General features: G+C 39.3%; 1 protein-coding gene across 5 annotated transcripts in view; it reads right to left on the bottom strand.

Annotated features, from left to right (window-relative positions):
- Positions 1 to 14,270, bottom strand: part of Nme7 (NME/NM23 family member 7) — a 147,398-nt gene that overhangs the window by 100,231 nt on the left and 32,897 nt on the right. For all 5 annotated transcript variants that reach the window (XM_041662560.1, XM_041662557.1, XM_041662558.1 and 2 more), the window contains 4 exons: positions 10,686 to 10,796; positions 7,848 to 7,898; positions 6,277 to 6,484; positions 3,627 to 3,732 (listed from right to left, as the gene is read on the bottom strand). In XM_041662560.1, the coding sequence (XP_041518494.1) occupies positions 3,627 to 3,732; positions 6,277 to 6,484; positions 7,848 to 7,898; positions 10,686 to 10,796 (476 nt within the window). The remainder of the gene's footprint in view (positions 1 to 3,626; positions 3,733 to 6,276; positions 6,485 to 7,847; positions 7,899 to 10,685; positions 10,797 to 14,270) is intronic.

The following is a 14,270-nucleotide window of genomic DNA, read 5'->3' on the forward strand; positions in this document are numbered from 1 at the left end:
AGAAACAAGGGGAAAAGTTGATAAAAACCTTAAAATGTCAAAGTTCATGCTGGCATCTGAGAAGATTTTGTAAAAACTTCCTTTGCTTAACTAATTTTATATCTAACGGTTTCAATCTTGACAAGAAGATGGGGATGTGGCACAGTAGTAAGGCCCATGTCTGGTTCATGCAAAGCCCTGGGTTTCACTGCTAGCACCGAAAAAAAAAAAAAGACAGATAATAAAACAGACAATAAAACAGCTCTACCAAAATTATATAAGTAAAAAATTATATCGGTGTATAATAAAATTGAGCATTTTGACATCAACTTACGTATTTTTATTAGATCTCACATATATTTACCTATGTGATTTATGTTATACAGCTAATATTTGTCCAGAAGCTAGTATTTATTCTAATTCTTGCTTTATGGTACTTTATCATCACATTTTTTTTTCTTTATAAAAAATTTAAACAGGACATGAGGATTTAGCTCAAGAGAGTGCTTGCCTAGCAAGAACAAGGTTTGGTCCTCAGAATAAATCAGATAGATACCTAACTGAGTAAAGCATATTTAGATAGATTCTGAAGTTGAGCAATTTAAGTAAGAATTAGGTGTTACGTTTGTACATATATATACAAATGTAAAAATCGAAGAAAAATTTTACATAGCATTTATAAATTCATGCCTGCCACTCCAAGGCAGAAAAACCATGTATGTACATCATACACATACATACAAACAGCCTTGGGGATGTATATGTGTTATATCAGCTATATGTGTGTATGTACATGCACATTTGCATATATATTCTAGGCAGGAAACGTAAAGTGCAGCATTAACCAGCAATTTCTAGGGAGCACATGAATATAGTAATAAATTTGATATGCGACTTTAGACTATACTTCATTAGTACCACAGAGGACATCTAATTGCCATCATTTCCTGTAAAAATCTACCAACCATGTGACGTTTGTTTTTGCTGATGTTGAGAACATGAAAATTAGAAAACACAAGGTATTCATGGCAGCAGGTGCCTGTTAGGCCAGCACTCTCAGTAGACAGGAGGATCAGAAATTCAAGGTCATTCTCAGCTACACAGCAAGCTTCACACCAGTCTGGCTGAAATGGACTGTCTCAAACAAACAAACAAACACAACCAGAACAGAATAGTTTGGATCCTGGGATTTCTACTCTGCATTAAAGAAAACAATGTCAATCTCTCGGGACTCCAGCAAGCTTACTTGGAAAAGAATGACGACTCTACCTACAAGGCGTCCTTGCTCTGCTCATGCAAAGAGATGATTCTAAGGTCTTGGCCAGTCTGCTATCCAGCAGAGCGCTAACTAACATATGTCTTCATTACCCATCATGTGTGGAAATGCACCATTAACTATGGCACAGTGGGAACTAACACACGTGTTTACTATCCATCCTGAGTGGGAATGCCCCACAATTATGTTCCTAATAACAGCACTTTCTAAATAATTAAAGATGCATTAATTATGTATAAGATGTTTAAGGTTCATATCCTTTCAACCAATAATAGGACTTCTAAAAATGAAGCCAGAGGAAATGATTAGAAAAACCATCAAATATTTATGTAGAGAGATATTCTACAAAATCTTTATATTTTTTATTGAAAATGGATTTTTGTTCTCATACAGAATATCCTGATTACAGTTTCACCTCCCTTGGCTCCTTCCAGTTCCTCCCCACCATTCCTCCTATCAGGATCCACTCCCTTTCTGTCTCTTATTAGAAAAGAACAGGCTTCTAAGAGATAAAAACAACAACAACAACAATAAAACCCCCCAAAAATAATAAGATAAAACAAAAACCATCACATCAAAGATGGACAAGGCAAACTAAAACAAGGAAAAGAACACAAGAGAAGATGCAAGTTATTCTTAATAAAAAAAACTAGAAACAATCCAAGTATACAAACATCATACATAGGATTACTATGAAATATTCAATCAGTAATTAAAATATTCATGATTCCTCAAAGAAAGATCTAAAATGCTTACAAAAGATAAATTAGAGCAACAGAATATAGACACATCTCAGCCAATTATGCTCATATGTATGTATGCACACACAAATGCAGAAAAACCACATCAAAATATTAACAAAGAAAATTTGGGTATTAGGAAGCAGTTATTGTGTTTTGCAAGAAGATCTTGCTATATATAGTCCAGGCTGGTCTCAAACTCACCATGTAACTCAGTATGACTTACAAACATGATTGGCCTGTCTTAGACTTCGGAGTGCTAGGATTACAAGTGTGGACCACCATGTCTGTTCAGGTAATAGGTATATTTTCAAATTTCTCTACTGGACGTATGCTTAGAATACATAAAAACTATATTCAATTCTGCATATGACTCAGTATATTCTAGTCTCCAAGGAATAGCCTTTTTTTGGGTTTTTTTTTTTTTTTTTTTTTTTTTTTAGACAGGGTTTCTCTGTAGTTTTGGTTCCTGTCCTGGAAACTAGCTCTTGTACACCAGGCTGGCCTCGAACTCCCAGAGATCTGCCTGTCTCTGCCTCCCGAGTGGTAGGATTAAAGGCATGCGCCACCACCGCCCGGCCAAGGAATAGCTTTTAAATTAAATTTCATTCCCAAAACAACATGTAGTAACTGACAGAGATAGATGGACACAATAGACTCAAACACATGAGGAAACAGAAGCAAGAAGTAAGCTTGCGCTCTCAGTGTATACAGGCACATACACTTATGTGTGTGTATGTCTATATACATACACAGAGACATACAAACATGGGTAGTAATGTCTGCCAAAGAACTGTTTCAGATATAGAGAACTGGAGGGAATATCTTCAACCTTCTCAGGAAAGATGTGCTCTGGGGTAATAGTCACTGTTTAATTTTTTATTTTATGTGTTTGAGTGCTTTGTCTGCATGTAGGTATGTGCAACACATGCATGCCTGGTGCCCTCAAGGTCAGAAGAGGGCATCAGATCTCCTGGGACAGGAGCTGTGGATGACTATGAGCCACCACGCGGGTGCTGGGAACTAAACCCAGGTCCTCTGCAAGAACAACGACCGCACGTAACTGCTCAGCCATCTCTCCAGCCCCATACACAATGCTTCAGATCTGCTCTGGAGTGCTAATTAAGAGAACTGAGTGGCCAGGTGGTGGCGCACACCTTTAATCCCACTCGGGAGGCAGAGGCAGGCGGATCTCTGGGAGTTCGAGGCCAGCCTGGTGTACAAGAGCTAGTTTCCAGGACAGGCTCCAAAGCTACAGAGAATCCCTGCCTTGGAGAGAAAGAGAGAGAGAGAGAGAGAGAGAGAGAGAGAGAGAACTGAATGAAACTCAGTTCTGTGGTTGGAAAGACAGAAGGGAAAGTTAGAAGGCAGGGAAGCAAAATCTGAGCATAGCATGAATGAGCATGGCCATGACCAACAGCTAAAGGAACAACTACTAAGAATGCACAGATACCAAAATAAAGACAGGAATTTAGACAGATTTCTCCTTAACTGTTGCCTTGACTAATGTGCCTTCAAAAAAAAAGACTGAAATATTAAAGTATACTTGAATTTCATCATGTAAAACACAGCAAGAAAACAAACATTAACAAAATATTTTATTAATGAAATATTTACAACAGGGCACGTACCTTCACTGATGGCATGGGGCTTAACAATGCAGCAGGTACAGTTGGTAAATTTAGCAGTGTTTGCTGGTCCACAGCCTCCACTTGAAGGAAAAAATAATTCCATTTCCTACAGTACAGAAAGATGAGAAAAGGGATTTTGACATGGATGATCTCTTATCTGAAACTTACAGAATATTTCTGGAGGTTTCTTTTAAAGTTTCATGATATAAATTTTATTTTTTAAATTTTCTAAATGTGAATTTGAAAAACTGAGTAACTTAGCTCCATTTCAGCACTTAACAGACAGAGCAACATGCAAATAGTAAAAAAGCAATGCGAAGATGTCACTGTGTGGCCTTTATCATAAGTGACAAGGTTTCAATAAATTCTGAGAGTTGGAAAAAAACAGTATGAAGTTCTTACTTTCCCCAAAGTATAGTTCATAAATACAGATTAATATTAAGTTTAAAAATAAAATATATAGGGGCTGGAGAGATAGCTCAGTGGTTAAGAGCACTGACTGCTCTTCCAGAGGTCCTGAGTTCAATTCCCAGCAACCACATGGTGGCTCACAAACACCTCTAATGAGATCTGATGCCCTCTTCTGGCCTTCAGGCATACATGGAGGCAGAATGTTATATACATAATAAATAAATAAATCTTTAAAAAAAATAAAAATAAAATATATAAAATAAAGTTAAAACAAGCACATCTTCACAGAAACAGAAAAATTGTTTAGGGGGTCTGAGAATTACAGTTAATAACAATAATTCACAACAGTTCTATTACAAATCAAAGTGAGCACTATAATATGACCTGATTCACACAGTGGCTATTTGCTTTAATCACGGCTCATTAAACTAGAAATCAGGAATCTGAACCACAAAGATGTTCACATTTGTCAAGTCTTTAATTATTTAAATGGTGTCCCTAAGCTTTTAGCACTTTTCTTTCCATGATATTCTCCATAAAAACCTCTGTTCACACTCTAAAACATCTGCCAGTGAACAAAGAAATGGCGAAATGCTATCACCTCTAGCGAGCTTTTCCTGATGCTCCCAATCAACACCACGCATCTGTCACAGCCGACCCTTGTCATCAATCAGATTATAAATTTGAAAAAAAGAACCAACTTGCAGAGCTCTGTAGCTCCCCAAACACCAAAACCAAAACTTGCCACAGAGTTAGTATTTTCTTCTCACTGAAGCCTACCATTCAGGAGGCAGAGGCAGGGGGTCCACTGCCAGTACAAGCCACCTCACCTATGGAGTAAGTTCCAGGTCAACTGCGGCTACAGAGTGAGACCATGACTCAAAATTACAATAAGATAAATCAGAACTACACTAGCGAACTTTCATAGGTTATTGGCATACACTAATTATATAGAACCATAGGCTTCATGGGATATTTTCATAGAAGTCAAACATGCTGTGATCCTAGCCAGCCCCACTTGACCCCCTCCCCCTTACTCATTCCTCTGTCCTCCCATCATCTTCTCTCATGGTCTCCCTTCTATTTTGATGTGTAAATACTTTTTTAAAACATAAGCAAAAGGGAGGAGGAGAATCTACCCAAACACCGTATATCTCAGTGATCCTGTTGGCAGACTATTTAAAAAGAATAATTATTATTATTGTTGTTGTTGACCTGCTTTTGTCACTAAAAATGAATTTTTATAATTTTATATAGTCGTATAATGCTATTTTTTCTAGCTTTTTTTATTCAAAATATTGAGATTCACTCCCTGTTCCTTCATTCATCTCTCATCTCTCTCTCTCTTTTTCTTCGACAATAATATGCCATTGATGGCTGCAGCATGGCTTGTTCATTGTTCATCTGATGGACATTTGTGCCATCTCTAGTCTGTGCTATTACAAATAAGCTGTTAGAAACACTCAAACCCAATCTTCTAAGAAGATGCTCACAGGATAATTTTTATTTTGTTGTTGTTAACAAAAATTTTTGCTTTGAAATTTTTATTACGTCTGTCTGTCTTCCTACCTACCTACCTACCTACCTACCTACCTACCTATGTGTACATGCAGTGTGTATGTGCATGGCCAGAGGCCAGAGAACACAGAAAATAAATTCACTCCTTCTACCATAGAGGTCTAGTTAACAAACTTGGGACATCGGGTGTTGATTCAAATGCCTTTACCCAGTAAGCCGTCTTGTCGGCCCAAGGCCCAGAGTTCTTGCATCTTTACACAAGCTGCATTTCCACGTGTTTCTAGTATTTCTCCTAGACCCCTACTTAGCTAACAGTGCTTGTTTGAACTACAAACAGACTACTCAAAGGAAGCCTTCTTTTGGAATACCTACCACAGATCTGTACACTAGTATTCTTACTTGAATTCAGTCACAAACATGAGGGTCAGCAACTTAAGCCTTTACAGAAAGAAGTGTGGGAACAAGGGTCAGATCTGGAGAAAACTGCGCTCAACTGTGACCAACACAACTGATTTAAAAGAAGGCGTGTCTCTGAGCCACGTGAGCCTCTGAGTCACGTGATCTTCTGAACCACGTGAACCACTCGATCCTGTAGCTGTTCACCACTACTACACCAGCTGTTCCAATCCTCCCAAAGTCCTCAGCAGGAGAAATATTTTATTCGGACATAAAACAATTTCCGAAACAAAACAGAAGAAAAATATCTCTCAAAACGACTTACTCTGGCAGCAGATGCAAAAGAATCGGGGCCATGAGCCGCGTTTCTGATGCCATCTGTCCCAAAGAGGGCTCTGATGCTTCCAGGGGCATCTGTGCGAGCTAGCCCAGAGTTTGCCGGTCCAAGCAATCTTTTCCACTCACATATCGCATCATCTCTTAAAATCTCCATGGCAATAACCGGACCACTTGTAATAAACTGGATCAGTTCGCTAGGAAACAGGGGAAACCTGAATTACTTCTCTGCTTTGTCAATCTAGACATCAGCCGTAACAATGACATCAGTAATTTCAGGGACCAGAGTTTCTGGGCACGGTGAAGCGTACGTGGGCAGTGCCAAACCCTCAAGAATGGAGTGCACTACTGTTAGCAGGGGAAAAGAGAGGCCTGCTGAATTCTGATGATTCCATCAACTTAAACTGCACAGTGTTGACCTAAGCGTTCCCAGTACTCTAAGCAGGACAAAGGTGATTCCCTTTTTATTTTCATATGGTTTATCCTGGCAGTCGGGTAGAACTGTACAATAACAAAGTAATGAGCATTACATTTTGTAACATTTTTCAACGCAGAGAGTGACAACTCTAAATCAGTGTGAGAAAGAAAAAGACTGTCAGCAGGCCTTCAACCACTAGCCCTGTATCAGCAGAAAACTACTCTGGGTTATGATATACTAAATGATCGACCACACACACGGGGCTTTGTTGAAAGTTTATGCCTTAGTCCCAGTTCCCTGGGAAGGAAAGCTGATACTTCATTTTTCCATCTCTTCATGTGCACACAGCAGCAATGGTAAAGTTAACTTGAAAAGAGTGACATCCCAGTTCCTCACTTTCTTAAGCAGAGGCAAAAGAGAGGAGGAGGACAGGGTGCCAGGCCCGTTACCTTATGACTGTTTTACACTACCTTCTCTCTCCTTTCCACTTAGAAGAGCATTTCCAGGAGATAGCATGTAGAAGGAGAAGGATCTACACCCACTATGATAATATTGTGATACTGCATTGTACGTAAAAGATACCAAAATTGGGGGGTAGGGGGTAGGTGGAGAGAATGGGAGGAGAGAAGGGAGTGGGAACTGGGATTGGTATGTAAAATGAAAAAAGAAAGTTTGCTTTCTTTATAAAAAAAAATAAAGGGGCTGGAGAGATGGCTCAGTGGTCAAGAGTACTGATTGCTTTTCCAAAGGTCCTGAGTTCAATTCCCAGCAACCGCATGATGGCTCAGAACCATCTGTAATGAGATCTGGTGCCCTCTTCTGGCCTGCAGGCATACACATGCAGACAGAATACTGAGAATACTGTATACATAATAAACAAACAAATAAATAAAAGAAAAAATTATAAAATGATACCAAAATATACCAAATAAAGACCTTAAAAGTACAATAAAATTCCCAGCATAAAATATGATTACAAACACATTTTCAATTCAATGAAATATAAAAGGATGTTTCTTAAAACTTAAACAAGTGATCCATTTGTTTCTGATTAAGGGTCAAGTATTTAGTGGTGGATATAAGAAGTCTTTCTAATAGAAGTTAATGGGAAAACAATTTTAGTTCTGAAGCTAAGCACTTACTTATAAAAAGGCCTTGAGTGGTGGTCTACATGAAAGTCTGTGGCTTCTTTCCTATAAAATAAGCAAAATAACAATAGTTAAGGTTACTGGAAATAGTTATTTTAGCTCATGTTAATAAAATATAGATTAAAACACACACGCATTTGATCTGCAAACAAATTAACTGTTTTTTCACCAAATTTTTATTTCGCCAAATTGCATATTCCAAGTATGAGTCCTTCCTATGCTGAGATATAAAATTAGATAAGATGATATGTTTACTTTTTTATTGATGTTACACTTTATCCATCTTCCACTTCATCAGCATCTCACTGCATTCTCAATACAGTGCTAAATATCCGAGCAATAAGAACGTTTGCTATTTAAAGTCCAAACAAATTACATTAAAAAAATGAAGAGAAATCTTCTAATTCAAAATTTAGAATTAATTTCAAGTTTTAGAATTTTGGCTACAGCTTATTCTATTTTTTGTCATCTATTGGGGATAAACAACAACGCTGAGTGTGTCTGAGATGGCGCGTCTCTGGAGGATTCTAGGCGTCACACAAAGAGATAGGCTGCACAACAACGAAGTAAACTACAGGATACAGCAATGGCGCTTGAGATACTTCGGCAATGTTACGAGAATGGATGGTGGCAGACACCCGAAGATAGCACTGCTTGGAGGGGTGCACGGGATAAGATGAAGAGGAAGATCTAAGAAATGCTTAATAGACAGCACAAAGGAAGACTGCGTCCTAGACAAGCGTCTAGGACTGCTCAGGTAGGAACAACTGGAGAACCGCCATAAACGGGTAAGCATTGCCGGGGCATAAATAAAATGAAAAGGAACGAATGAACTGGGGATAAACCTAGAACCTCACTCATGTGCAGAGTGCTCTACGGCTGAGCACCATCTCAAGCCCCTTCAGGTTCTAATTTACTAGTTTTTGCTTAGTCATTAGTAAGAACTCTTCAAGGAAAAGCTCTTTTATGTTTGTATTTTTTAAAACCGCTTGACAAATTATATATATTAAAATCTGCATTTCCATTAAAATTTATTATAATCTGATCCAGTAAGCTTAAAGGTGTAAAAAGCTTTCTTTCCCCTACCAAAATCAGGTGTCTTTCTTACAATTGTGCAGCTTTCTTGCTGGATTTAAAAAGAATTTATACTATGTAACAAATATATATAAACATCAACCAATTTTTTGGCAATCTGTGTTTATTTTAAATGTACAGGATTTAGCTGTATATCTGTTTACCATAGGAATACAGTATCCTTAGAGCTCCAGAAGAGGGTGTCAGAGCCCCTGGGACTGGAGTTACAGATGGTTGTGAGCCACTACATGGGTACTGGGAATTGAACCTGGGTCCTCTGGAAGAGTAGCCAGTGCTCTTCACTAACGAGCCATCTCTACAGCCCCTCAGCTATTTTTTAAAATTGCAAATAAATTACAAGTATTTGGTAGCAAAAAAAAAAAAAAACCCACAATCTTTAGACTTGAGAATTAATTTTGTATTCAATGCTTTTAAGATCTTTTATCATCCACAGCTAGGGAGGTTATAGAGCACTGTGGGAAATCCACTGCTATTGTTTAACTAAATTGACATGGTGTCAAAGTGTCTTCTGTGCAATTATGTTTACACCCACGGACAAATGCTGCTCTCACAAGCCTTGCTCAGACAAGCCTATTTCCAGTGAACAGTGATGAATGCGAAGATCTCACGATGCTTGGGTACCAAGAGACGAGACAGCTAACTGCTCAGCCCTAGGTAAGATATTTATACCATCCACTCCAAGGCTCAGGGAAAATCACAGAAGGAAGAGTGGAAAGAATGTAAGAAATGGAAGATAGGAAGATGGGCTGCAAAACGTTATCTATTGGGCATGACCCAGTCACTGCAAACATGTACTCAGAGCTGCTGTCGTTGCCTACACTGGACCTGTCAATATTAGCATGAGTCGTTTGTTACTAAATATTGCCTACTCTGCTCTACTTTTACACGATGGAAGCTCCAGCTACTGTTTACACCAGCATCCCCTCAAGTGATAAAGCTGTACCACAGAATAAGGGCTGTAACATCACTAGGTGACCAAACATTCTCACCTCCATCGGAATCTTATGAGACCACTGTCACACACAGTCCATCACTGACCAAAACGTTGCTATACACTACATCACATCATTTATTTCTGTCCTTCCTTGAACTGGGGGGGGGGGGGGGGGGGAGAAACACTGGTGCTGAAGAGAAGGGGTCGCATTTTTCTGTTCTTTGCCAGCACTGTGAATACTTTGTCACCATTCCCAAGATAAACACAACTTTATCCTGGAATCACAATTATTTTGTAATAGGAAAAAGCTTATTAGGATAAGTCTTATTTTCATCAAATATTTCAAAAAATATCTACATTAGGTTAAGTAATATTGTTTTTAGAGAGGTAAACAGCCATATTGGCATACACACTAAGATGAATTAAATGTAAATAAACACTTCTAGAAATCGTTAGATGACCGCATCCTCTATTATTTTCATAAAGTACATTATTCTTACATAGAAGAGATTATGTGAAGAACTGATATTATGAAAGCAAACAGAGCAACGGAAGTCAACATGGTTAAATGAGGGCTGTGTAGATCTGACAACCTCTAGTGGCTTAGAGTTAGGTCGTTTTGTAATTAGCTGATTATCTATCTATTATCTTGCTTCCTTCGTCGTGATAGTCTATATTTGCCATCCAGGGAAAGGCTTTTGTTTCATCCTGTAGACTCTTTGTTTTGTGCTTTTGTTTACATACAGAATGAAGGGCAAGAAAAAGGACATTACATAACTGAAAATGTGCATCGCCTTGGTTACCTCGAAAGCGTCATCATTCGGAGTTTGGTTATAGTAAATCCACTTTTGTTTATCATATCAATTATTTCTCCGGCTTTTGATACTGCATCTGGTTTGATCAGGGCTAATGTTCTGTAAGAAACAAAAGGATAAATCTGAAAATAAAAACAGTCCTACAGTTTTTAATTTATGATTCCAAGCAGTCATTTTCTTAACAACCACATCAGACCATTACCAATTAAAAATATAGGGAAGTGTATTAAAGACATCACTTAAAAATTATATAAAGTAAGATCACTATTTTCCCAAAGAAATGAAAATAAGCTAAATCTTATTTTTAAAAAGCAAGAGGCAGGATGTAGTGGCACACCCCTTTAATTCCAGCACCCAGAAGACAAAGGAGGTACATCTCCATCTGACTTTGAAGGTAGCCTGGTCTACAGAGAGTGCTAGGCCAGGCAACAATACATAGTGAGACTCTACCTATTAAAAATAAGAGGAAGTGGTAGAAGAAGAGAAGAAAATGGGCAGGAAGGGACACTAAACTTGCTATTTTTATTTTAAAATTTTTATTACATTTACTTATTTTCATGTGCGTGAGCATGAGCGTTCCGTAGCCTGGACATGGAGGCCAGAGGGCTACTTGTGCGAGTCAGCTCTCTTCTGCCAAGTGGGTGTCAGGGATGCAATTCAGTCCTAGGGCTTGATGGCAAATGCCTTTAACCGTGAATTATCTCATCAGCCCTAACATGTGTATGGTTTTTTAAAAAAATACTCAAATTAGAAAATGTAGGTATTAAAAATGTCTATGTACTATAAGATAGTTTTATATAGAAAACTAATCCCCCAAGAAATTACATTAAATATACTAGAAATTTAGTGTTCTCAAACCACTTAAACTTATGGATGCCATGCTACCAGTTCAGCACTGACACAAAAGTAACTATAAATTCTTCTATTGGGTCTCTATTCATGGCAAGGTTAAAACACAAACACCCCAATGCCCTCTGACCCAACAATACATGTGAATATCAAGTGCCATGCTAGCCCTTAAATATGAATCATGCCTTTTCTTCTTCCAAAAGGGTCCACCAGAGCCCTGCACTCAGTCCAGAAGCTCCCACAGCCATCTCCCTGCCAGCACAGAAACAAGCACTTATTATATGCAGTAGGTGGCAGTCTCAAGAGGAAACAGTATGAAAACCATTATGATAAATTCGCCTTCTCAGTGGACAGCGAGAAAGCAGACTGGCCAGGTTTCACTAAGGCAGGCCGGATGCGGATATCTGAAAACCCACGATTCTCCCTGAGCCATACAGAACGTCTATCAGAGGCTTCGCACTCTAAGCAAAACAGCAGCAAACCTGTCTGTGAGTAGACGACCAGCAGCCTGCTGGAGCACAACATCCTAGACAACGCAGTGTGGGCACTGTGCAAGGGGCGTGTCAGTTCCGTGCCAGGCCTCTCTGAAAGCAGCAGACTGACAGGAATAAACATGCTCCTCTACGAAAACGGCTCAAAATGCATTCATGCTTGTCCTAAGCACACAACAATACATTTTAAACAATGGCCAATTTGTGAATTCTCTTACGTTATCTTTGTAAGCATAAAGTATGTGCTCACTTCACGGATAAAGGACAACAGTCTCCCAGGCAACTTGTGGTTTGGACAAAACACTCTGTGAAGATTTTAACTGGTAAGAGCAGCCAAGTTGTTCAGAGAAATCCTTCTTTTTTATTAATTTTTTTTTTAAAAAGAAAACAAACCAATCCCAGTTCCCTCCACCCTCCCACACACCCCATCTATTCCTCAGAGAGGGTAAGGTACACTGCCCTGGGGAAGGTCTAAGGTCCTCCCCACTATATCCAGGCTGAGCAACGCATCCATCCAAAGAGAACAGGTTCCCTAAATGCCAGTACAAGCAGTAGGGACAAATCTTAGTGCCACCGCCAGTGGCCCCACAGTCTGCCCCTGCCAGACAACTGTCACCCACATTCACAGGGACTAGTTTGGACCCATGCTGGTTCCTTCCCTGTCTGGCTAGAGTAGGTGACAGAGAAATCCTTCTACTGAAACTTTTTTTTTTTCAAGACAGGGTTTCTCTGTGTATTCCTGGCTGCCCAGAAACTGGCTCTGCACTAGAAGTCCAATCCACTATCCATTGTGCCACAGTGAGATTAAGGAAAGAGATACCTTGATTGAGGGAGCCATTATGGGGTTAGCAAGAAACCCGGCTCTAGAAAAATTCCCAGGAATCCACAAGGATGTCCCCAGCTAAGACCCTAAGCAATAGAGGAGAGGGGGCCCCAATCTTGCCTTACCCTGTAGTCAGACTGATGATTATCTTAAATATCACTATAGAACCTTCGTCCCACAACAGATGGAAACAGAAGCAGACTCACATCGGAACATTGGACTGAGCTCCCAAGGTCCAGTTGAAGAGAAGAAGGAATGAGAACATAAGCAAAAAGGTCAAGACCATGAAAGGTTCATCCACTGAAACAGCCTACCTTAGCTAATGGGAGCTCACCAACTCCAGCTGGACTGGGAAGGAACAAGCATAGGACCAAACTAGTCCCTCTGAATGTGGCTGACAGTTGTATGGCTGGGGCAGACTAAGGGGCCACTAGCAGTGGCACTGGGATTTATCTCTACTGCATGCACTGGCTTCTTGACCTATCCTCTTTGGATGTATACCTTGTTCAGCCTAAATGTAGTAGGGAGGGCCTTGGACTTTCCACAAAGCAATGTGCCTTACCCTCTCTTAGGATTAGAGGGAGGTGGGGTGGGAGGATGTGCGGAGGGAAAGGGAGGAGGAGAGGGAGTGGGAATTTGGATTGGTATTTTTGTTTAAAAAAATCTAATTAAAAAGAAAGAAGGAAGGAAGAAAAAAAGAAAGAAGAAAGGAAGGAAGGAAGGAAGGAAGGAAGAAAGAAAGAAAGAAAGAAAGAAGCTCTGCAGGCTGGCCTTGAACTCACAGAAATCTGCCTGCCTCTGTCTTCCGAGTGCTGAGACAGAAATGCACAGTTGCCTCATAGGAGTGAACAGAATTCCGCAGTATTAACAGGAGAAAAGAGAGCCCATAGACAGAATGCATTAATGATGACTATCTGAGTTAAACAAATGTTTGTAATTATTTGGATGTACTTAAACATTCAAAAGAGATTTAGGTCTTTCTCCTAGGCCATCCTTAAACACCTTCTAAGCACAGATAATACCTTCTAATACAAATACACCCTTCTAACACAGACACATCCTAACACAGATACATCCTTCTAACATAGATACACCCTTCTAACACAGATACATGTTTTTAACACAGATACACCCTTCTAACACAGATACATCCTTCTAACAGAGACACACCCTTCTAACACAGATACACCCTTTTAACACAGATACATCCTTCTAACATAGATACATCCTTCTAACACAGATACATGTTTTTAACACAGATACACCCTTCTAACACAGATACACCTTCTAACACAGATACACCCTTCTAACACAGATACACCTTCTAACAGATACATTTTCTTCTAACAGATACACCCTTCTAACACAGATCCATCCTTCTAACACAGATACACCTTCTAACACAGATCC

Source organism: Microtus oregoni, unplaced genomic scaffold (assembly GCF_018167655.1).
Source record: "Microtus oregoni isolate MIOR12 unplaced genomic scaffold, Mior012 000013F_ref0000133, whole genome shotgun sequence".
Lineage (NCBI taxonomy): Eukaryota > Metazoa > Chordata > Mammalia > Rodentia > Cricetidae > Microtus > Microtus oregoni.